Raw genomic sequence first — 25,452 nt, 5'->3', positions numbered from 1 at the left:
GATTAATCCACACTCGATTAATTTAAACAGGATATTTTGCAGGGATTATTGAAGATCTCAGGCCTTGCTTGGCGGCGGTTGCTGATGGAACGCTGTCTCTTTTCAAATTTAAAAACAAACCGCCGCTCCGGGATCGAGACCAGGGCCTGTGAGACCGGCGGTCAAACCTGAACCTAAATAAACCTCACCTTACTGTTAAGTATAATCTTATTTCTTTTTAAATACACTATTTAGTTCGAAGCGCAACAATCAGCCGCTCACATTTCCTGTGTGAGAAAGGTGGTCGCGTTTGTTTCTCGCAGGCCACTGTTTGAAATTGTTCAGTACACCGTTCCGTAAAAACATATGCAGGAGAAAGAGGGAGGGGGAAAGTTAAATAAAGGCCACATACTTTACCCAAAATGTCCGTTCTGCACTTGGAAGTGCTTCCGCTTCAAATATTCAAACTACATTTGAACAGGAACTTCCTGTCGCTGCGGGAGGAACAGTTGCTCCAACAATAACAGACGTTGTTGCAAGTCTAGTCTGATAAGAAACAACTTGCATTTACATAGCGTCTTTCGCCATCCGAGGGTGTCTCAAAGTGCTTGCCAGCCAAGGAAGTACTTTTTGAAGTGTAGTCACTGTTAATGTGGAAACATGCCAGCCAATTTGCACATAGCAAAACTCCTAGAAACAGCAATGACCAGATACATTTTTTTTGTGATGTTGATTGAGCGATAAATATCAGGCTAGACACGGGGAACTAACTCCCCTGCTCTTCTGCGAAATGGTGCCATTGCATCATTTGAGTCCATCAGAAAGAGCAGACAGGGCCTCGGTTTATCATCTCATCCAAAAGACAGCACCTCCGACAATGCAGCACTCCTTCAGTAATGCACTGGACTGTCAGCTTAGATTTTTGTGCTCAAGATTAGCATTTAAAATGTAAGCCACATTTCCTGGAGTTCACCCAAGTGATGTGTGCATTGGCAATGTTTTCTTCAGGTGCAGGCCTAAACTGTAACATTCATATGTAGAAAGCAGGCCTCCTTGATTTCTACCAGGACCTGATCTGGAACATGGTTGTCTCCAGCAGGAGCCCTCTTCTGTAGCGGCCATTCTGATGCTGCTGCTGCTTTGAAACCCAAACTTCAATGCAATGGTATTTGGCGATATGCTGCTGGGGAGGAGGCCCCTGGCTGTGAAGGTAACCGGAATCAGGGATGTACTCAATGTGGCAGAGCAGGCTGGATGACACTGGCAATATTGGCAGCCCAGATGTCCTGGCACTACATCTGGCCTGTGGCCAAAGCCACATGCTGAAATTCGCACAAGGCCTTGACTCCACTGTGTATTGAGTAGGCTCAAGAATGTGGAGCGATGCTGCCCAATCTTATCCTTATTCAGGTAGAATTTCTCATTGGCACGAGGCCTTGGAACCTCCACCTCACAAATTGCACCGTCTCTCAAAATTCTCCCCATGCCATTGAACTCTACACGGAGGCATTTACTTTACGGGCTTCTCCTGCATATTATCTACTTCCTCACTCTCCTCTTCCGTCCACACATTCCCTGATGTTCCACCTTGCCATATGACATAGGCCCCCAGTGGAAGGCTCTTTTTGTAGGGATCTTTACCCACATCATTGGGAATCTAGGGTGGAGAGTTGCATAGAGCAGTGGCGCCAAATCTGATAATGAGCCACTTTACAGACACCCAGATCACATGTAACTTCTGCAGCCTATAGGAAACCAAATGTTTGCTTTAATAAAAAAAATAAAAGAAGAAAATGCTGGAAATACTTGTCAGGTCTGGCAGCATCTGTGGAGAGAGAAACAGAGTTAACGTTTCAGGTCGCTGACCTTTCATCAGAAAATATATTTACCTTGGAAGGGGGACAGTACATATTGTTACAACTGAGGCGGGAGGATGGCACTGTTTATTCTAGTTCCACTTCTCCACGGGTCACAACATATATTTAAATTTTTTACCACTTGATACGGTCAATCATAGACTCTATATTTATCCTAGAATAGAACACACCAACTGGGTTTCTTTAATAAACAACAAAATTATCAGTTTATTATAAAACAAGCCTTAACCAGTAATGAAGTAAAGCATAAACACACAGATTGAAATGTTAAAGTTCCTTTTTTACCTTAGTCCCTCACACACATACACCAGTTAACCGGAAAAATAAAGGGATTTTTGTTTTTAGCGTTCTATTGCAGACAATAAAACCACTTGGGCTGAATACTTGCTCATTCTTGAAGAAGCAGCAGATGAGATATGTTTTGTTCCAAAACTGACATACAGTCTGGCTTCCGAGTACTGTTGGATGGGTCACTGGGATCTTTTAGAACAGTTCTTTTCAGGTGGTGTGAGAATTAATTTAGCGGGCTTTTCTTGAAAAACAGGAGATGGGATGAGTTGATACAGTGGACTTCTCAGGGTCTTTTAGAGAGGTGCTGGAAAGCTGTGGTCTTCTTCCTTAGAAATTCTCTTCTCTCCTTGGAAGTTCTCTCCCTTTTTTATACAGTTCAACCCCAACTCAAAACTATTTAAAAATGAAACCGACAGCAGGAGGTCAACCTTTTAATCTCCATCAATCTTGACCTGTCATTTCTTTGTAAACAACTTCTCCAGGTGTCCAAAGTTCTCTGTTGTTTATTGATCTGGAAGTCAGGTAGTTTCCTGGAAAGGCATGTTGTTGTTGCTGGAGGTCAGGTGGTTTCCCGGAAAGGCTTGTTTTCCTCAGAAGACCTCTCAGTGCCCCTTTTAAAAAACATTTCCAGGGACTGTTTTTTTAAAGTCGTGGCCTTTCATGACCCCCTGTGAAAACCCCAAAGTTTAACATTTCTTCAATCTTTTAACAATGAATCCTCACAAAATATATTTAACAAAACAGAGGTACTTTTGTAACAAGATGCACCAGGATGATACCTGTTGGTGCTTTGATGTCAGCTTCAACTGGACGAAATTAATGCCATCAGTTTATGAAACTTGGAGGAAATGTACACATTTCTTGTTGATTGCTTGTTACTTACGAAGCAAAAAAAAACCTTTAAAGCTAGGTCTGTGCTTTACTGTGGGGAACATCAACAACAACTTACATCTCCAAAAGGTTCTTCATATGATGAAGACATTGCAGAGTTTAACCAGGTAGAAAAATCAGGATAAAAAAGAATGTGAATACAGGGGAAAGGCAAAGGTGTGGTCAAAGACCAAGACTTTTCAAAAGGGAAAGGAGATGGCAAAACAGTGATTATGAGTAAAAACTACACAGGGTAGATATAGTGATTGTAGGGGATAGTGGTCAATTGACCTGTATTGTGAAGCAGAGAAAGTGCAAGCACTCATTATTAATGCACCTGCATAATTTTGCTCTTTTATTTAAGTAGCAGGAAGAAAATTTTTTAAGCTCTGCAAGGTGACAAACGTTAGTTTAGGGAAATGAAACTCTTACTTCAGGCATCTAGTGTCAGCATCAAGCCTTCGCAGGTGAGCTATTGCACAATAATATATGAAGCAAACTTCCCTCTACAAGGTGCTTTGCCCCAACCTCAGAAAAGCACCCCCATTACCCAAGTGTGACATGTTTCCATTTCCCACACTAGCTATCTGTGGTCACTCTGAGTGAGATTACCACATTAATACTAAATTAGAAACCATTTTGTGATGTATGTGATGCCCAGGAGAAACTAGATTGATTGACCAATCTTATTTCACAAAAAATACTTAGATATGCACTTGAAGTGCTGTAACCTACAACATTACAGACATAAAGCTCAATAGTGGGATTAGGCTGGATAACTTTTCCAGTCCGCACAAACATGATTGACTGAATGGCCTCCTTCTGTGCTGTAAATTTTCTATTTTTCTATAGAGTTCAACAGCCAACAGACATATACTTTCATTTAATCATTCTGTGCTGTGTTTGAATCCTGGTCCAAAGGTGACACACTTCCCACTGTACCATCCAGTTCCTTGTACATATATAATTTTAATAGATGAGAAAAGATTTAAGAGTGGCAATTGAGTTAATGCTTAAACATAAAACTACTAACCAATAATGCTCATGTGCTACCTGAAACTCACGAGGGGAAATTTGTTTCCCATCATTTGAACTTCAGCATGCTAGGTAAAACTGTTTAGCTGTCTATTAGTCAAAGTTACTTTTCATCCTCGTCCTCATACAAAGAACAAAGAACAGTACAGCACAGGAACAGGCCATTCGGCCTCCCAAGCCTGCGCCGACCTTGATGCCTGTCTAAACTAAAACCTTCTGCACTTCCAGGGACCGTATCCTTCTATTCCCATCCTATTCATGGATTTGTCAAGATGCCCCTTAAACGTCACTATCATACTTGCTTCCACCACCTCCCCCGGCAGCAAGTTCCAGGCACTCACCACCCTCTGTGGAAAGAACTTGCTTCACACATCCCCTCTAAACATTGCCCCTTTCACCTTAAACCTATGTCCCCTAGTAACTGACTCTTCCACCCTGGGAAAAAGCTTCTGACTATCCACTCTGTCTATGCCACTCATAACTTTGTAAACCTCTATCATGTCGCCCCTCCACCTCCATCGTTCCAGTGAAAACAATCCGAGTTTATCCAGCCTCTCCTCATAGCTAATGCCCTCCAGACCAGACAACATCCTGGTAAACCTCTTCTGTACCCTCTCCAAAGCCTCCACGTCCTTCTGGTAGTGTGGCCACCAGAATTGCACGCAATATTCTAAGTGTGGCCTAACTAAAGTTCTGTACAGCTGCAGCATGACTTGACAATTTTTATACTTTATGCCCCAACCAATGGAGGCAAGCATTGCCTTCTTGACTACCTTATCCACCTGCGTTGCCACTTTCAGTGACCTGTGGACCTGTACGCCCAGATCTCTCTGCCTGTTAATACTCCTAAGGGTTCTGCCATTTACTGTATACTTCCCACCTGTATTAGATCTTCCAAAATGCATTACCTCACATTTGTCTGGATTAAACTCCCTGCCATTTCTCCGCCCAAGTCTCCAACCGATCTATATCCTGCTGTATCCTCTGACAATCCTCATCACTATCCGCAACTCCACCAACCTTTGTGTTGTCCGCAAACTTACTAATCAGACCAGCTACATTTTCTTCCAAATCATTTATATATACGACAAACAGCAAAGGTCCCAGCACTGATCCCTGCGGAACACCACTAGTCACAGCCCTCCATTCAGAAAAGCACCCTTCCACTGCTACCCTCTGTCTTCTATGACCAAGCCAGTTCTGTATCCATCTTGCCAGCTCACCTCTGATCCTGTGTGACTTCACTTTTTGTACCAGTCTGCCATGAGGGACCTTGTCAAAGGCTTTACTGAAGTCCATACAGACAACATCCACTGCCCTTCCTTCATCAATCATCTTCGTCACTTCCTCCAAAAACTCAATCAAGTTAGTGAGACACGACCTCCCCTTCAGAAAACCATGCTGCCTCTTGCTAATAAGTTTGTTTGTTTCCAAATGGGAGTAAATCCTGTCCCGAAGAATCCTCTCTAATAATTTCCCTACCACTGACGTAAAACTCACCAGCCTATAATTTCCTGGATTATCCTTGCTACCCTTCTTAAACAAAGGAACAACATTGGCTATTCTCCTGTCCTCTGGGACCTCACCTGTAGTCAATGAGGATACAAAGATTTCTATCAAGGCCCCAGCAATTTCTTCCCTTGCCTCCCTCAGTATTCTGGGGTAGATCCCATCAGGCCCTGGGGTCTTATCTACCTTAATGCTTTGCAAGACGCCCAATACCTCCTCCTTTTTGATAACGACATGACCCAGACTATCTACACTCCCTTCCCTAGACTCATCATCCACCAAGTCCTTCTCTTTGGTGAATACTGATGCAAAGTACTCATTTAGTACCTCGCCCATTTCCTCTGGCTCCACACATAGATTTCCTCCTCTGTCCTTGAGTGGGCCAACCCTTTCCCTGGTTACCCTCTTGCTCTTTATATACGTATAAAAAGCCTTGGGATTCTCCTTAATCTTGTTTGCCAATAACTTTTCATGACCCCTTTTAGCCCTCCTGACTCCTTGCTTAAGTTCCTTCCTACTTTCTTTATATTCCTCAAGGGTTTCGTCTGTTCCCAGCCTTCCAGCCTTTACGAATGCTTCCTTTTTCTTTTTGACTAGGTGTCTGTCATATTTTATTTCTGAACTGCCTTTCAAAATTCTTCCTAGTTTCCTATTTTGCATTAATCTGTAGTTCAATGCAGTCTGCTATTCAGTAATGCTTCCCCAACCTTTATCAAACCAGAAGTTTGTGTTTTTTGGCCTTTATATTTTATTTGTATTGCTCTTTTTAAACTAGTTATACATAAGTACTTCCTACCCATTTTCCACCCAGTTCCCTGGTCTTCCTGAGCTAGGGCCACCTGTTGTCAAAAGGGCAAATAAACCTTGTTTCCGGCTTCTGCCAATGATGCTGTGAGCCACTGTGTCACCAAGAAAAAACTCCCCTACTTCTGCTGTTTGGGGAAGAGACTGGAACTCCATTCAACCCGACCCTGAGCATAGCTGAAAAAATATTGTCTTGTTTTTGTTTTTCACCCTGCTGCTTTATAACTACGAACTTTTAATAAAAGTATAACAGGCATTTACCATATTTAGCTTATTGGGAAGAATGTTTTTATGACCTTGTTAACTTAGCATAGAGATGGTGCGTACTTGTAAGCTCTGAGTATAACCTAACGCACATATTTTCATGATTACAATACATAGCAACATTAAATTGCTTAACAAACCTTTCTTTGCATGTGAAGGGAGAGAAAATCAGCGAACCCAGGCTATATCGGTCGATGAGATGTATAGGAACATAGGAGCAGGAGTAGGCCACTCAGCCCATCGAGCCTGCTCTGCCATTCAATAAGCTCATGGCTGATCATCCACTTCAATGTCTTTTTCCCACACTATCCCCATATCCGTTTGTGTCATTGGTATTTAAAAATCTGTCAATCTCTGCTTTAAACGTATTCAATGACTCCACCGCCCTCTGGGGTAGAGAATTCCAAAGATTCATAACCCTCTGAGCAAAGAAATTTCTCCTAATTTCTGTCCTAGACTCCCCAACCAGGGAAACATCTTACCTGCATCTACCCTGTCTATCCCTTTAAGTATACAAATAATAGTTCTTTCTACCAGTAATATTTTGCAGTATAAAGTGAATCAGGGGAAAAAAAAATAAGGAAAATTAGTTTCCAGAACCTCCCCATGTAACTGGACACAGACTCCAGGTAGAATTACACCTACAATATTGTAGCCCCATCTTGGCCCTGGAGTGTGGCTCCCCCACTGGGAGCGCCAGGTTGCTGAAGCTATCCCCTGTCGAATCAGAAATTCTAATCAAAAGTTTGATTTGGTTATGTGCCTTGAAAATTAGTTCAACATCAATGAAACCAACCCTTAAACCACAATCATAAGCTAAGGTAGTGTTTAAAGAGGAAACAGGAAGTAAGGAGGACTATTCATTACTTGGGACTTTCCTAAAGTATTAAAACATGATTAATCTGTAATCAGGGGTTGCTGGTTCTAAAATCCCCTCAATTAAAAGCGGTATATAATTTTTACAATGCCTATGAAAGAGTTTCCAGCATGGTGCACCAAGCAATATCCAACAATTTTACACAGAAATACAACAAAGCACTTCTGAGTACCTCTGAAACATCAATTTACAGTTTTCACATTCCTGTTAGTGCTCCCTCTATGTAAAATTTTCTGTGGACAAGCTGCTGATAACATTATTATTACATTTACATGTAATGCCAATTATACTGATTTCATTATTAAGAAGTTCCAGTAATTTCCCCTGGTTTGACATCAGAGCCTTCCTGGATTGGCTAGACTTAATTACCGGTAGCAATAGGTTTTAGTTCTGTAAATCCTTTCAAGAAACTATTTGGGGGAAAAACAATTCCAATTCAGCCAAATTGTAAGACAAACTAATGCAACTCGATTTCATTATAGGGGAAATGGAAAAAGGATACGAGAAGGACAAATAGGGAGTATCAGAAAAAAATCAGCGGATAACATTAAAGGGAACCCAAAAATCTTTTATAAACATATAAAAGTAAAAGAATAGTTAAAGTAATGGTGAGGCCAATTAGAGACAAAAGTGGAAATCTTCCTGTGGAGGCAGAGGGCATGACTAAGGTACGGAATGAATACTTTGCATCTGTCTTCATAAAAGAAAAGGATGAAGTTAATGAGGGATAAGATAAAAATAGATAGAAAGGAGGAACTAAATAGGTTGGTCTTACTCAAAATTAACAAGTCATTGGTCCAGATGGGATGCATCCTACTTTGCTGAGGGAACCTATGGTGGAGATAGTGAATCTTTCAATCCTCCTTGGCTGAGAATGATGCCAAAGGACTGGGGTATGGCAAATGTTACATCCCTGTTCAAAAAAGGGAATGGGATAAATCTGGTAATTACAGGTTAATCAGTGTAACGTCAGTCGTAGGAAAACTACAAGAGGCTATTGTCAAGGACGAAATCCGCTCTTGGAGAAACATGGGTTAATAAGGGGAAGCCAGCACGGATTTGTTTAAAGTAATGATACAGAAGCACAGAAGGCCATTCATTACATTGTTGTTTTTTTTTAGAGATACAGCACTGAAACAGGCCCTTCAGCCCACCGAGTCTGTGCCGACCATTAACCACCCATTTATACTAATCCTACACTAATCCCATATTCCTACCAAACATCCCCACCTGTCCCTATATTTTCCCTACCACCTACCTATACTAGGGGCAATTTATAATGGCCAATTTACCTATCAACCTGCAAGTCTTTGGCATGTGGGAGGAAACCGGAGCACCCGGAGGAAACCCACGCAGACACGGGGAGAACTTGCAAACTCCACACAGGCAGTACCCAGAATTGAACCCGGGTCGCTGGAGCTGTGAGGCTGCGGTGCTAACCACTGCGCCACTGTGCCGCCCCTATGCTTGGGCCAGCTCTTTGGGAGAGCCATCCGATTAATCCCACTCCCCTGCTCTGTCCTCATAGCACTGCAATTTTGTTTCCCTTCAAGCATTTATCCAATTCTCTTTTGAATGCTACTATTGAATTTGCTTTCTCTACCCTTTTGGGCAGTGAATTCCAGATCATAACTCAGTGTAAAAAGATTTCTCCTCATCTTCCCTCTGATTCTTTGTCTAATTACCTTAAATCTGTGTCATCTGGTTACCAACCCTCCTACCAGTGGAAAAAGTTTCTCCTTACTTTCTCTATCAAAACTATTCATGGTTTTGAACACCTCTTGACCTTCCCTGTTCTAAGGAATGCAATCCCAGATTAAGAACATAAGAAATAGGAGCAGGAGTAGGCCATACAGATTCTCAAGTCTCTCTACATAACAGAAATCCCTCACCCCTGGTAACATTCTTGTAAATTTCTTCTGCACCCTCCCCAAGGTCTTGACATCCTTCCTCAAGTCTGGTGCCCAGAATTGAATATAATACCCTAGCAGAGGCCTAACCGATGTTTTATAAAGTTTCTGTTCTGATGAAAGATTATCAACCTGAAACGTTAACTCTGTAACAAAGGTGCCCTCCTCATTCTTCTCGATCGCACCATCATCCGCCAAAGCCTCTCCACTGGGTGGAATTGCACTCTCCTGGTTCCATTCTTACCTATCTAATCACAGCCAGAGAATCACTTGCAATGGCTTCTCTTCCTGCACCTACACAATTATTGCTGGTGTCCCTCAAGGATCTATCCTTGGCTCCCTCCTATTTCTCATCTACATGCTGCCTCTTGGCAGCGCACAGTGTCAGTTTTCAAATGGGTGCTGACGACACCCAGATCTACCTCACCAACACCTCTCTCAATCCCTCCACTGTCTTCTAAATTATCAGACTGCTTGTTCAGCATCCCGTACTGGATGAGCAGAAATTTCTTCCAATTAAATATTGGGAAGACTGAAGCCATTGTCTTCGGTCCCTACTACAAACTCCATTGCCTAGCCACCAATTCTTTTTCTCTCCCTGGCAACTGTATTTTCTTTCATTTACTTGTGGGATGTGGGTTTCGCTGGCTAGGCCAGCATTTATTGCCTGTCCCTAATTGCCGTTGAACTGAGTGGCTTGCAGAGGGCAGGTAAGAGTCAACCACATTGCTGTGGACCTGGAGTCACATGTAGACAGCAGATTTCCTTCCCTAAAGAACAGTAGTGAAACAGATGGGTTTTTTTTTTCAAACATTTGACAGTGGTTTCATGGTCACCATTAGCCTAGCTTTCTAATTCCAGATTTATTAGTTGAATTCAAATTTCACCATCTGCCATGGTGGGATTCGAACCCGTGTCCCCAGAGCACTAGCCTGGGCCTCTGGATTACTAGTCCAGTGACATTACCACTACACCACCACCTCACCAAGGTTTTGGTTGATATAGACAGTAGGACAGTGGCCATGGAAGTCGGAATCTGCTAAGGAGTGTGTAACAACTCACCTACCGAATCAACTAGCCCTGAAAATGGATGACGCTGGAACATCGGGCCCATACCCGGCCTTTGCTGCGATGAGTAGGAGGGCTGCTGTGGTGAGCACGGAAGCCCAGGGCATGGGCCCGGGTGCAGCCACCGCAGGTGCAGATCTTGGTAATAGTATCAAATATTCAAACGAGAACTGTATGAGGTTGAACCAGACTGTTCAGGTAGAGCCCTGGTGCAGTCTCAGGGAGTGGATCTTGAATCTTAAGCAGTTTTGTAGGCAATAGAATGGCTCTCATATTTTGATAATACTGTTTATTTGGACATGCCGCCCTGAAATAATATCACTGAGCTAGTGATCCAGAGGCCTAGGCTAATGCCATGGGGACTCAGGTTCAAATCCCACCACAGTGTAATTTAAATTCAATCAATTTATAAAATATCTGGAATTGAAAGCTAGTTTCAGTAATGGTGCCATGAAACTATTGTTGTAAAAACCCATCTGGTTCACTAATGTCCTTTAGGGAAGGAAATCTGCCGTCCTTACCTGGTCTGGCCTACCTGTGACTCCAGACCCACAGCAATGTGGTTGACTCTTACCTGCTCTCTGAAATGGCCTGGCAAGCCAATAAGTTGTCAAGGGCTATTAGGGATGGGCAACAAATGTTGGCCTTGCCAGCGCTGCCCACATCCCATGAAAAGATTTAAAAAAAATTTTAAGTGTGAAGGCAAATAGATCAAGGAGCAGTGTAAGGGTAGTAGCTCCATGTGTGAGGGCAGAGATCCCCACTCTGTGAGATGGAAGAGATACAAAGGAAAGCCAGTGATAGACCTAAATGTGAGAGCCAGGAGATGCACCAAAAACTGGAAGGAGTGTATAGTCATGGTGAAATAGAAATTGGGCATGGGGGAGCAGGTAAGAGCCTGGTCATCAGGTGTGGAGCACTCTGGGTGTTTCTCTATGTGGTGCAGGTCTGGCCCTTACCCCACTCCTGCACTGTGGCGGTCACCCGAACCATCTTCTGCTTTGTCTGGAGATTGAAAATGGGCCCAACGTCGCCCTAGTCCTGATGGCCATCTTTCTGTGCAGCTGCATAGACCCTCAGTATGCAAATACTAAGTGTCACTGTGTGCTAAGGTTCTATCTGTCCCCGCTGTTGCAAAGGATATTGCTAGCCACGTTGCCGCAGAACACTGCATTCAGTTGGACTGTGCCATACCACCTGTGCCTAATGGAAAAGTTAGTACACTAAAACACCTTTGACCACAAGTCCACCAGGCAGTGGTCCGAGCGTAACGTCCTTGAAGCTCTGCGGGAAAAGGAGATGGTGGATTCTGTCAGATGGTTCCTCAAGCAGACTGTCAAACTCATTTGGCAGAATGCCTCATCAGTGGAACGTTCAAACAAGCACCAAGACCTAGCTAGGCTGGTGGTGAGCTCCTTCCTGCATGCCTGGAGTTTCACTGGCCCCACATGCTTCCCTTGAGGCAGCTATGGTGGGGAAAAGGTAATCGCCCACCTCCTTCTAGAATGTGCCTTAGCAAAGCAGGTCTGGAAAGAGATGCTGTGTTTTTTTTTGTTGAGGTTCTTCCCGAGCAGGACTCAGTGCTCTATGGGCTGTTCCCAGGGACACACACCATAATAAACACCAACTGCTGCTAGAGGACCATCAACCTGGTGAAAGACGCTGTTTGGTCTGCATGAAATATGCTGGTCTTCCAGTGCAAAGAACTGTTGTCAACTGACTGTGACACATTCCATGGTCCAGGACTATATGCTGAGGGATGCACTAAATGTTGGGTTAGCTGCCACCAAAGCCTCATGGGGTAATACCACTGTGCAAGGCCCTCCCTCTATAGTATACCAAGGGGCTGGAAACCGTGTAAAGCCCCTTGGGCTGTATACACCAGAGAATGTTTGACATGAAATGTAAATGTACATGGTAAAGGCAAATGTAGTGAGGCACTTCATGTACTGTATTGAAAGAAACTGATCTGTATTGCACTTTATGTAATGTCAAATTTAGACTTTTAGAAAAATAGATTTTATGGAAGAAAAATGAGAGCACAGACCCCCCCCCCCACACCTCACGTGAGGTGAGAGAGCCTAAGTGAGAGGGCATACACCTTCAGGACTTTGGACAAGCATTCTGGCAATACAGATTGAGTAAAAGGTGGTTGAGAGATAGAGCGAGGTATCATTGGAACACATGTAGGCTAATTGCATGTCTGTAGTTTATGTCACTGAGAGGCAGCATTTAGATGAGGAAGAGGACATAGCCAACAAGAGATCCTTGGGGAGCTTTAGAGTTAACAGTGCAGGGGTTGGAAAAAAAGCCATTGCTGTATTTGGTAGGAGGATTTGCTCGGTTACCTGCACGGTTTCTGTTTTAGCAAAATACATACATTTTTGGAAGATGTTAAGTTTGCAGTTTTACCCATATTCTGAATCATGTCTGATATTTTGCTGCAGTTGTATCAAAGCAAACCATTCTCACCAACAGCTAACTGAGACTGGGTGGCATTATCCAAACTGAATTTCTGAATTAATGTGAATGGATTTAGTTAAATTGCCTTGTTTATGGGCTGTCATGCGCTAGCTCAATGCAGGAATTTTTCTGGGGTGAGGAAGGGAATTTTTGACAACAGTTATGCTGTGCACCTTACATGGGCAAGTAATTTGTAGTGGATGAAGGTGAAAGTGCAAAAGTACAAAAGTGACAACTAGATTTTTCACTGGATTATGCTGACATGGTCTTAAATAGCCAGACATAAAATTGCCTTCCCTTAAATCCCTACTATTTAAACCAACACATGTAATCTAAGACAGATGGCACTTCAGTATTTGTATTTTAGATGATTTTGTTCCCAGTGCATCTTCCAAAAGCGCATCACTTTGATGTCACAAGAGGTCAATGGGAAAGAAAGCTCTTAATGGCTCAAGTCAAGAAATGAACAGATCTACCAAAAGCAGTGATTTCATAGCCTAACATATTTGTAATTTAACAATGGGTGTGAAAGGTCTGAAATTATTGACGTGGAAATCCCACTATAGATTCTGTTAAAAGTTTTGACTCTACCATAGGGGCAATTATTTTGATACTAGATCTAATGTTGGGGAATGGGGAAATACCCTTCCCATCCCTATATTATTGTGGTCATATATATAGTAATTAACCTTTAACAAAAAACCACCAAGGTTAGTATATGACATCTGCTTTTGTGTATTTACATAGGTTGGAAATTTCCCATGTTTCATTTCAAACCCTTTGCTATTTGTTTCCTCAATCATACTTTTGCATCAAAGTCAAACTTGTATTTCATTAATTTCTAACTACCTAGTCATTGCTGCTGGTTTGTTGAATTTTAGTTTTAAAAAAATAGACAAATTTGTCTGAGAATTAACTTGTATCTTGTTAAATACACAGGAAGTCAACTCAAAAGCAGCAAGTGTGATGACTAGCATCTTAAAGACCACAGTTCAAACTCTAAAACACAAATGCCTAATAGAATAGTGCTTTAAAGCTAGAATTTTTCAAATCAAGGTAACTAAGAAAACAATTGATGAGAAATAAACAATCCTCAATACTCGTGGCATGCTAAATTAACATGTTTTTATTGCTACTGTATAGAATGGTCCAGCTGTAGCATATTGTAAACTTATCAAATTTAATTAAAAGACTTTATGGTTTGTAGCATACTTTGCAGATGTAATTTAAGAGTTATTTTTCAAACTCTTTTGAAATCTTGCTATCGATACCATCATGAAAACAATTTGTGGTAACTCTATTAAACAAGGAAAATAATAAAAAGGCCAAATCGAAGAATCATCCACAATATGCATCCCCCAAACTGATTCAGCAGAGACTGAGGGTTGAATTTCATCAGCCCTCTTGGGGCGGGCAGGGTGGCAGGGGGACCCATAAAATAGCGAGAGAAGGCAGGAGGGTGGAGTGCCTGTTGCCTTTGTGACACCATTCATTTTTGTCAGGTGCAGGGAAGACCAAAGACAGCCTCTGCACCCAGAGGCCACTAAAAGGCTGCTTCCCGCTGCCACTGATGTTTTACCAGCAGCTGGTGGGAGCCCCACCACATGGAGAGACTGCCCAGAAGAACCAGGCAGCATCTGTGTGGGCTGGGTGGGTGGGGGCGGGGAGGGTGCAGTGGTGGGGCCTTCCTGTTTGGGCAATCTGGGCCACGGAGTCAAAGGCTGCCCCTGTGCCAACACCCCCTCCCCACCTGCCTTCAACAACCACCTCCCCCACCTCTCTCTGGGGCCCGCCTGACTGGCTCCAGTGAGCCCGCCCCACTTACTTGCACTCTGGGCCTCCGCATTGCTCCTGATCCTAGGTCTACTGCATTACCAGCAGTGGCCATGACTCCTGGTGTCACTGCTGGCTGCCAGACCTCTGTTGGCCAGCAGCTGTTAGAGGTGGGCTTCCAATGCCACCCCAGTGCCAGGCAGTTAACTGCCTATGTGCCATGAAATGCAGCCGTGGGTTCCCCAAACAGCTGAGGTAGGTTCCCATTGCCTTTCTGGCCCAGCGTTGGGACCCCCATCACCTGCATAAAATTCAGCCCTGAAGGTCCCATTTTTTCATAAGTATTTCTGTGCCTTATTTGCATGAATTATAGTTGCAGTGTGCAATTTAAGTAACATTACATAATAAAAAGGACTTCCATTATATAGCACCTTATCACAACTCTCATATGTTCCGAAAACAATTCACAGTAAATGGTTTTGAAGTGCAGTAGCTGTACTTATGTATGCAAATATTGTTCACACAGAAAGATCCTACAAACAGCAATGGCATGAACAACTAATCTGTTTGTCTGGTGATGGTGCTCGAGGAAACAATGTTGGGCAGGAAAGTTCCCTGGTCTTTTTGAAGGCCCACTCAAACAGGCTGATAGGTCCTGTGTTTTAAAATCTCATTTGAAGAATTGAACATCTGACATTGCAACACCTTCTCAGTTCTGTTTTGAAGAGGTTGATTTTAACTTGAGGTGGGACTCGGGTGCGAGGGCCGAAGCAGGCACCAACTAATTCACCCTCTTTCGTCCAACCTGCCGCCTGAGCGTGAAGCTCAGGAAATTTTAACTCCTGGGCTTCATTTACATGTACAAAGGTTGACTCCTGTCCAAACTTGGCAACAATGACATGTTAGTTGGCAGGAACTGTGGTGGGTGGTAGGGAGGCTGCTGCCAGGGACTCACTGGAATGGTCCCAGCAACGTAAGCAGGAAGTGGCAGGAGGGATGGGAACAATCAAAGCTTGAAAATGGGAAGGCCCATTGTATCCTTGAGGCGTACTCCTCCTGGATCACAAGGATTTTTGTTTTAAAAAGACAGCATGCCATACTGATAATACAAAGTTATGAATGCTATTTTTTTCTTCCTGAAATATATACTTTTACAAGAAAAATGTCTTTGTTAATGTCTTAATTCATTTTCTGTGACTATATCCTGATCATTAAGTTTTGTATTATCCTACAGTGGCAGAAGAACAGGTGGCAAAGTTACATATTTTATATATCACATTTTATCTATATCGTGCCAAGTGCTAATTGTGCCACCTAACATCAAAGCAATGGACTGCTTCCAATGTAGAACATAATAATCAATTTACAGGGACAACCTCTGCACCTACAAACATTTCATCACTGTCCACAAACTCTGAGAAGCGCTGGTTGAATTCAGATGAAGTCACAAACATGGAGAATCCAAGCGGCGCATTCATAGTTGCTACAGGTCTTTGTAAAGCTGGGTCCTGCGCACTTGCAATGCAGATCTTCAGCATGGACTGCTGTCGATCTCTTAGGTTTAGTAAAGCAAGTTTCACCTGACAAAGAAGCAGGAAGACACAATCAGAGCTGAAACTCTTGTCTGACTGCATTTAAGTTAGTTATATAGTAAATACATGCCAGCAAATAGTGGGCCACAAGTATTATACCACTGTCATCACAGGTGAATGTAGATATGTAAATGATTTCCACTTGGGTGGCAAATTAGCTGTTGCAATGTGACCTTGTGCTGCAACCTACGATTTGCTACCTTAAGCAATCATACTGGATTCTTTCTTGCTCCCTTCTCCCAGCCACAACTGCTCTTCCCTCGCATAACCATCGTCAATATCCCTTACTCAAAGCTCTAATCCATCCTTTCCAACTGTCATGCATCATCAAGATGATTTACCTCCACTGTCACCTCCATCCCACCTCAGCCTTTGTATCTTGGTCCGACTTTCTGGAACTTTCTTTTCCAACCTCTCCACCCCCATCCGTCTTTAAAAAAAACCTATCTCTTCAAATCAGGCTTTCCATCGCCCCTCTTAATCTCTTCCTTTCTCATTTGGCATGTGTTTCTTTACTATAAAAGTGCAAAATAAATGCAAGTGTTGTTGTTTCCTCCTTCATGAGTGTAGTTGTAATGGAGCCTACCGCAGTCAACTTTATATTCTGTAGGTCAGGCAGCATCTGGGAAGAAAGAAGTTTCTGCATTTCTAACTTTTGCCAGTTCTGATGAAAAGTCACAACCTGAAACATGAACTCTGTTTCTCTCTCGACAGATGCTGCCTGACCTGCTGAGTATTTCCAGCATTTTCGGTTTTTGTTTCAGATTTCCAATATCCACGGTATTTTGCTTTTGTATTACATTCTGTAGGATTGTGTATCTAAATGTGGGGGTTGGCGCTGGGAAAGAAGTTGCCATGATTGTGGCTCTGCTTGCTCATGCACTTTCCAGTGTTGGTTGCAACTAATACTTGGAACTGTTCCTTCACTTCTGGAGTAGATGCACGGTCATCTGCTATGTGGAGTAACTCCTGATCTTGCAGTAGTTTTTAACCAGATCAGGAATTCCTACGCAGAGTGTGCAGAAGAGTGTTCACTTACAAAGTGAAACAACAAGGTTAGGAATAGCCAGGGGCTGCAATGAAGAGTGTATCAGGGAGAGAGTGTGTCTGTGAGTAGCATGGTTCTGTGAATGCAGGAGAGGATTTGTGACTGGGAGGGATCTAAAGCAAAAGATAGGATAAAATGCTGAAAATCTGAAATTGCCAGAAATGAGCAGTAGGAGTTACAAGAAATAACCTTCTCCCCAATGAAGTACCTTGGGACATTTTTCTACATTAATGACATTACTTAAGTGCAAGTTGTTGTTTCTCAGTTCCTGTTGATAACTGGTTTGGTTGCTTTTGAGGGAGTGATTATCAGGTTGGTCTGTCATAGTCATAGAGAGATACAGCACCGAAACAGGGCCTTCAGTCCACGCCGACCATCAACCACCCATTTCTACTAATCCTACATTAATCCCATTTTTCCCTCTCAGATCCCCACCTTCCCTCAATTCTCCTACCACCTACCTACACTAGGGACAATTTTTACAGTGGCCAACTTACCTGTCAACCCATAAGTCTTTGGCATGTGGGAGGAAACCGGAGCACCCGGAGGAAACCCACGCAGTCACAGGGAGAACTTGCAAACTCCGCACAGGCAGTACCCAGAACCAAACCTGGGTCACTGGAGCTGTGAGGCTGCGGTGCTAGCCACTGCACCACTGTGTCAACCAGGAATAATCTCAAATATTATTTATGTTTCTTAAAAATATTTTTTAAATTAAAAATCAATTGTGTGGTTAAAAATTTCCCTAAAATGAACCAGAATGCACAACTTTTTGTACAAATCTAAATTTTCTGCCTACACCTCTGAATGACAGGTGGTTTCAAGGCCTCATAATCAGCACCCATTGCCAGCATGCCACTGCTTTTTATCAGTGCTCCATCTGCAGTATGATTGCAACTTCATAGGAGAAAGTCTCCCAATGAGTAAGTGGTGGCCAATTCCCTGGCTCACGAGGTGGAAAGAACCCCTTTGCTCTCAGGGCCTGACAAATGTAAAGGGCCTAATGCCAATCACAGGCACAGGTACTGGATGCCTATTCTTCTGCCTTTACCAATAGGACAGGCAGTGTGTAATGGGAACATATGCACTGCTCATTTTTTTTTTATTTGTTTCATGGGATGAGGGTGTCACTGGCCAGGCCAGCATTTATTGTAGATCCCTAATTGCCCATGAAAAAGGTGGTGGTGAGTTGCCTTCTTGAACCACTGCAGTCCATGTGGGGTAGGTACACCCACAGTGCTATTAGGAAGGGAGTTCCAAGATTTTGACCCAGCGACATTGAAGGAACAGTAATATAGTTCCAAGTCAGGATGGTGTGTGGCTTGGAGGGGATCTTGCAGGTGGTGGTGTTCCCACGCATCTGCTGCCCTTGTCCTTCTAGGTGGTAGAGGTTGCGGGATTGGAAGGTGCTGCCTGAGTAGCCTTGGTGCGTTGCTGCAGTTCATCTTGTAGCTGGTACACACTGCTGCCATTGTGCCATGATACTGGATGCTTAGATGTCTCTTTTGCACTTGAAAAATGGGCACAGAACCCTCAAATTTCTAAGCCATAATATTTTCACATAATAATGCTTTTCAAAGTGTCATGGAACTGTTTTCGTCTCCTCTGTTTAAAAACAGTGTGCCTTTAAAAACTAAGGGGCAGTGTGCCAGCAGCTACACCCTTTTCCAAGGCAACAGGGAGGTTACATGTTGTATTGTAACTTTTGACTGTGTAAAAAGACTGGCTATAACTATTTTGAACTGGAGACCCACGAAGCATGCTTACTGATGGAAGGATCCCTCCCTCTTACCAGAAAAAAATCTACATTTATCTTCAGGCTTTGTATTGCCCAAGGAGACAAAAACCCCGGAAAACATGATTGATATTGTTGGAGGTAGAAAATTCCTTTTTACTTCCAAACTCTAAGAAGTCTTTGCTTCAGGATTGACTTTCTGTTGCCTGTTTGTGTTTGCTGGAATTCTCAATAAAGTTTCTACTGAAAAACTACCAATTTCAAAATCCAAATAGACTTGTTGCTATACTCCTTGTTGAAAGAACTGTGTGATGCCTGCTGCAACTGAAGTGCTTTGAACGCCTATCCCTTAAAGACTATTTATTGAATTCGCTTGGAGACTTCGAGTGGCAACTGACTATTCTACACTGGGACACCTCACCAAACCGGGAACATAACCTAGTGATTTATTTATTCCTAAGAAACAACTCAAATACTATTGAAACTGGTTAGCCGTTGGTTTTTGAATGTATGTGTGTGTGCATGAAGGTTAAAAAATAAGTTATAAGGTCTTTAGACATAGATTTATCTCAATATTGTTTAAGCTTTAGATTATTAATTAGTTAATTTGTTATTGTTTAAAGATACCTGGTTTGGTCTGTTTTATTCTGGGGGGTTAAAGTGTTTAATTTGGCTAATTTTCGGTAGGTGGGAAAACTTTAATAATATGCTATGACCTGTGGAACATTGGGGGACTGAATTGACAGTGCATTGCTCCCACCTCGGTCGTCACAAAAGCAATATTTCAAACAAATGAGTGAAAGTCATCCTATTAATAATTTTAGCAAAAGAGCAAAAGTACAAGAATAAGTAGTTAGCAAGACGAAGCTTGTGTGGTTCCATGTTTCCTTACATTTTCTTTATAAGGCCACGGAGTCAAAGCATCATACTGCCCTTTGAGCAAAATGTAATAAAGCGAAATGTGCGTTCCCCGAGCTTCTTCATGGCCATCCAGGTATATTCGAAGGCACATCTTATATCCATATTTGCAAAAGTAAAATTCTGCAAAAGTAAAGGAGAATAAATAAATTCAGATATATCCCATTATCATGATACTGTAAACAGATCAGCTTACTGGGTGGAGCAGTTTACAACTCCGACAACACGTTCAGCAAAAGGTAATGACCCTGTTCCCCAAATTCATAAATTTTGCTTTTAATAGATTTTCAAGAGGAAAGTGACAGCAATGAGCAGGAAGGGGTAACTATCTGAATATATAAAGTAGTGGTATTACACATCTTGTTAACCGTTCACAGAAAGCAGGCATGGATCTGCTGCATAAACCAGGCCCTTCAGGGAAAATCTCAAAACACCTCATATTTCAAGTTTTTCATACAATTATCTTGTTCACTCTGAAGTTTATAATGCATAATTTGAAATCCACATAACTAGGAGCTGTATTTTCTTTACACTGAAAGGTAATTAACTCTTTTAAAACTGGTAATACAATATTAGGGAAGATTTCTCTGTACAAAATAAGTTAATATAGTACCGTAATCTTCCAATCATGATACAAACCCAAACATAATACACACCGAGACTTTATGAAAAGTCAAATTTGCCTTATTACCATGTATAATACGCAACTACACTTTTGCAACATTGCAGTCGAAGTGTTGTTATTCCTCTGGGGCATGACATGCCAGATGCAAGTGATTAATGTCAGCTGTGGCAGGCTGAAGGGGCCTATTTGAATGTGCCACACTCCCAGAGGATTCCTGCCTGTCTCTTACATGTTCTATTATATAACATACCAACTAACATACCCGGACCATGAGTATTAAAATAGTCATCCCATAACAGGTTGAGTCCTTTGGTGGATTAAAGCCTTACAATCCCCAGATGGTTTGTCCCGGAGGAGAACCATCACCAAGCTGATCTTGAAAGAAACGCTACAGGATGCACTGTTTAACCCTCCTGCAGGCAGTAATTTTCTTTTGTAGTTTCCCTATTTCCTTGTGAGAGTTTACATCCTTCTGCTGCTACATATTCTCAGGTCAGGAAATTGAGATCTGGCCTGAATTCCTCTGTGGGTCTAATAAAAGAACCCAAACTTTTGCGAGGAAAAGAAAATCAATCCCAAACAGAACCAACTGCACTCCTCCGGAGGTCCACTTACCGGCTGCATAAAAACCCACTTTGATTTGTTACCATGTATAATATGCACCCTAACTTCTTGATCAATTTTTAGGGAAAAACATGTATTGTATTCAGAAAATTACAGTAATATAGTTGCAATTAGCATGCACTTTAAGTTTGTCACACTTTCTGTTGCCATATTTTTGACATCACATTCTGCAATTTAAGGCCCAACCTCAAGTGAGTGCCAGTGGCACGATGGGAGCAGGATGTTGTGTCCTGTGTGGCATATCCTCCCACTCACTGTTGGCAATGCCATGGGATATCTACTAGTGTGTAAAAAAAAAGGCCTATATAGCAAGAGAGAAAAGATGTTACCCCATTGTGTGTGGTGAGGCATGGTAATGAAGTTTCTGATCCATAACACAGATGAGTTTGTTTCTTATAGGGGCAATAGGTCATTAAAAAGTTTGCGAAATTTTGTAAACAATGGGCAACACTAGGTTGCTGAGAGGAAACTACAGCGTGTTTGTGTTCATATATCTCTCATCATTCACAATCAATTATTCCACTCCAAATTCTGATGACCAGCATTCAGTGTAACAAAAATAACCCTTTTCAGCCTGCCAGTCACATCTCTTTTATATTGTGCCATGAAATAGCACCTGGGTGCCGTGTTAATGTACTATCAGCACAATTATATTAATCAACTTGAGACCATACCACTGCACACACTGTATGAAAAAGCTGAGTATTGGCAACATTTTTTAAAATAACTTTTTTGAACAGGTGTCATTCAAAAATGCCCAGATTAATCTTTTTAACAGCAATGTTGACTAAATATATCCTCCTATATCTTTTTACAGGAAGGAAATAACCCCAACCTTTCCAATGCTCAGGGACATTTTGTTCTTGACAGTTCTACCAAATTTTGAACATGAAACAAAACGGTCTCTCTACACAGAAGCAAAAAAAATTTAGTCCAAAGTTTTGAATATATGGGATGCTAGAGACAAACCATTGTTTTACATGCAGTGAAACAGCAGGAGCCTTGATCCCTTCCTTTAAGAGTGTTGCAATCTGCATTGCTAGGGTATAGGAGGTAAATTAAGACACAGGTGCAATTCGGCCATTAAGGGCAACCTTTTTTAATTGGTTTATTGATGAATTAGATTAGCCAAAAGAATTAAATCTGCTGAGCTGGAAAAGTATATAGTTGACGTACCAGCTCTGGAAACTCAATTTCTTCACTTTTTGTTAATGAGTGGAAGGTGGTGGTGCAGTGGTATTGTCACTGGACTAGTAACCCAGAGACCTAGGGTATTGTTCTGAGGACACGGGTTCGAATCCCACCCCAGCAGAAGGTGAGGGGAATTTGAATTCAATTAATAAATCTGGAATTAAAAAAATCTAGTCCAATGATGGCCATTAAACCATTGTCAATTGTTGTAAAAACCCATCTGGTTCACTCATGTCCTTTACCTGGTCTGGCCTACATGTGATTCCAGACCCACAGCAATGTGATTGACTCTTTTTTACATGCCCTCTGAAATGGCCTAGCAAGCCACTCAGTTGTATCTCACCACTACAAAGTCAATTAGGAATGAAACCGGACGGACCACCCGGCATCAACCTAGGCACCGGAAACGACAACGGCAAACCCAGCCCAGTCAACCCTGCAACGTCCTCCTTACTAACACCTAGGGTCTTGTGCCAAAGTTGGGAGAGCTGTCCCACGGACTAGTCAAACAACAGCCTGACATGGCCATACTCATGGAATCATACCTTACAGATAATGTCCCCGACACCGCCATTACCATCCCCGGGTATGTCCTATCCCACCGGTAGGACAGACCCAAACAGAGGTGGTGGTACAGTGGTATACAGTTGGGAGGGAGTTGCCCTGGGAGTCTTCAACATAGACTCTGGACCCCATGAGATCTCATGGCATCAGGTCAAACATGGGCAAGGAAACCTCTTGCTGATTACCATCTACCGCCTCCCTCAGCTGATGAATCAGTACTCCTGCATGTTGAACACCATTTGGAGGAAGCACTGAGGGGGCAAGGGCGCAAAATGTACTCTGGGTGGGGGACTTCACTGTCCATGAGCAAGAGTGGCTCGGTAGCACCTTTACTGATCAAGCTGCCGAGTCCTAAAGGACATAGCTGCTAGACTGGGTCTGCGGCAGGTGGTGAGGGAACCAACAAGAGGGAAAAACATACTTGACCTCGTCCTCACCAATCTGCCTGCCACAGATGCATCTGTCCATGACAGTATTGGTAGGAGTGACCACCGCACAGCCCTTGTGGAGACGAAGTCCCGCCTTCACATTGAGGATACCCTCCATCGTGTTGTGTGGCACCGTGCTAAATGGGATAGATTTTGAACAGATCTAACAAATCAAAACTGGGCATCCATGAGGTGCTGTGGGCCATCAGCAGCAGCAGAATTGTACTCAACTACAATCTGTAACCTCATGGCTCGTCAAATCCCCCACTCTACCATTACCATCAAGCCAGGAGACCAACCCTGGTTCAATGAAGAGTGCAGGAGGGCATGCCAGGAGCAGCACCAGGCATACCTCAAAATGAGGTGTCAACCTGGTGAAGCTACAACACAGGACTATCTGCATGCCAAACTGCATAAGCAGCATGTGATAGACAGAGCTAAGCGATCCCATAACCAACGGATCAGATCTAAGCTCTGCCACATCCAGCCATGAATGGTGGTGGACAATTAAACAACTAACTGGAGGAGGTGGCTCCACAAATATCCCCATTCTCAATGATGGGGGAGCCCAGCACATCAGTGCGAAAGATCAGGCTGAAGCATTTACAACAATCTTCAGCCAGAAGTGCCGAGTTGATGATCCATCTCCTCCTGAAGTCCCCAACATCACAGATGCCAGTCTTCAGCCAATTCAATTCACTCGCCTCAGGATTCCTAGCCTCTGACCTGTTCTTGTAGCCACGGTATTTATATGGCTACTCCAGTTCAGTTTCTGGTCAATGGTAGCCCCTAGGATGTTGATAGTGCGGGATTCAGCGATGGTAATGCCGTAGAATGTCAAGGGGAGATGGTTAGATTCTCTCTTGTTGGAGATGGTCATTGCCTGGCACTTGTGTGGCGCGAATGTTACTTGCCACTTATCAGCCCAAGCCTGGATATTGTCCAGGTCTTGCTGCATTTCTACACGGACTGCTTCAGTATCTGAGGAGTCACGAATGGTGCTGAACATTGTGCAATCATCAGCGAACATCCCCACTTCTGACCTTATGATTGAAGGAAGGTCATTGATGAAGCAGCTGAAGATGGTTGGGCCTAGGACACTACCCTGAGGAACTCCTGCAGTGATGTCCTGGAGCTCAGATGATCGACCTCCTACAACCACAGCCATCTTCCTTTGGGCTAGGTATGACTCCAGCCAGCGGAGGGTTTCCCCCGATTCCCATTGACCTCAGTTTTGCTAGGGCTCCTTGATGCCATACTCGGTCAAATGCTGCCTTGATGTCAACCTGTTCTACCCCTCTCAATATCCTCATGTTTATTGCGTATTCCCTCGCTTTGTTTGCCCTCTCCAAATGCATTACCTCACACTTCTCTGGATTGAATTCCATTTGCCACTTTTCCGCCCACTCAACCAAACCATTAATATCATTCTGGAGTCTACAGCTGTCTTCTTCACTATCAACTACATGGACAATTTTTGTGTCATCAGAAAATTTCCCACATCATGCCTCCCACATTTAAGTCCAAATCATTAATATATACCACAAACAGCAAGGGACCCAACGCTGAGCCCTGTGGAATGCTACTGGAAACTGCTTTCCATTCGCAAAAACATCCTTTGACTACTACCCTTTGTTTCCTGTCACTGAGTCAATTTTGGATCCAACCTGCCACATTTCCCTTTATCCCATGGGCTTTCATTTTACTGACCAGTCTGCCACGTGGGACCTAGTCAAATGTCTTACTCAAATCCATGTAGACCACATCCACTGCACTATCCTCATCAATCCTCCTTGTTACTTCCTCAAAAAACTCAAATCAAGTTAGTAAGACATAACAAGAAATGTGGAAATACTCAGCACGTCTGATAACACTGCTTCTCTCTCCACAGATGCTAACATTTCAGGTCAGTGACCCTTCATCAGAACAGAAGGGTCACTGACCTGAAACGTTAACTCTGCTTCTCTCTCCACAGATGCTGCCAGACCTGCTGAGTATTTCCAGCAT

The 25,452-nt window shown here is 42.9% G+C and overlaps 2 protein-coding genes and 1 long non-coding RNA gene across 19 annotated transcripts in view; 1 reads left to right on the top strand and 2 right to left on the bottom strand.

The window, feature by feature from the left end:
- traf1 (TNF receptor-associated factor 1) overlaps nucleotides 1-496 on the bottom strand; it is a 44,671-nt gene extending 44,175 nt beyond the window's left edge. For 4 of the 5 annotated variants that reach the window (XM_068012365.1, XM_068012361.1, XM_068012363.1 and 1 more), the window contains exon 1: nucleotides 392-496. The gene's annotated coding sequence lies outside the window, so the exon portion shown is untranslated. Of the gene's footprint in view, nucleotides 1-188; nucleotides 283-391 lie in introns of those variants that run through there. The other variant, XM_068012364.1, reaches the window with a different exon arrangement.
- Nucleotides 1-25,452, top strand: part of LOC137347679 (uncharacterized) — a 59,274-nt gene that overhangs the window by 17,163 nt on the left and 16,659 nt on the right. The window contains exon 4 of the long non-coding RNA XR_010968996.1: nucleotides 31-194. This is a non-coding gene — a long non-coding RNA (uncharacterized lncRNA). The remainder of the gene's footprint in view (nucleotides 1-30; nucleotides 195-25,452) is intronic.
- LOC137347678 (TNF receptor-associated factor 1-like) overlaps nucleotides 14,058-25,452 on the bottom strand; it is a 55,467-nt gene continuing 44,072 nt past the window's right edge. For all 13 annotated transcript variants that reach the window (XM_068012374.1, XM_068012370.1, XM_068012369.1 and 10 more), the window contains 2 exons: nucleotides 19,988-20,136; nucleotides 14,058-16,300 (listed from right to left, as the gene is read on the bottom strand). In XM_068012374.1, coding sequence (XP_067868475.1) covers nucleotides 16,079-16,300; nucleotides 19,988-20,136 — 371 coding nt within the window. In that variant the 3' untranslated portion in view covers nucleotides 14,058-16,078. The remainder of the gene's footprint in view (nucleotides 16,301-19,987; nucleotides 20,137-25,452) is intronic.

Source organism: Heterodontus francisci, chromosome 32 (genome assembly GCF_036365525.1).
Source record: "Heterodontus francisci isolate sHetFra1 chromosome 32, sHetFra1.hap1, whole genome shotgun sequence".
NCBI classification, from domain to species: domain Eukaryota; kingdom Metazoa; phylum Chordata; class Chondrichthyes; order Heterodontiformes; family Heterodontidae; genus Heterodontus; species Heterodontus francisci.
This window is presented reverse-complemented; position numbering and strand designations above follow the sequence as displayed.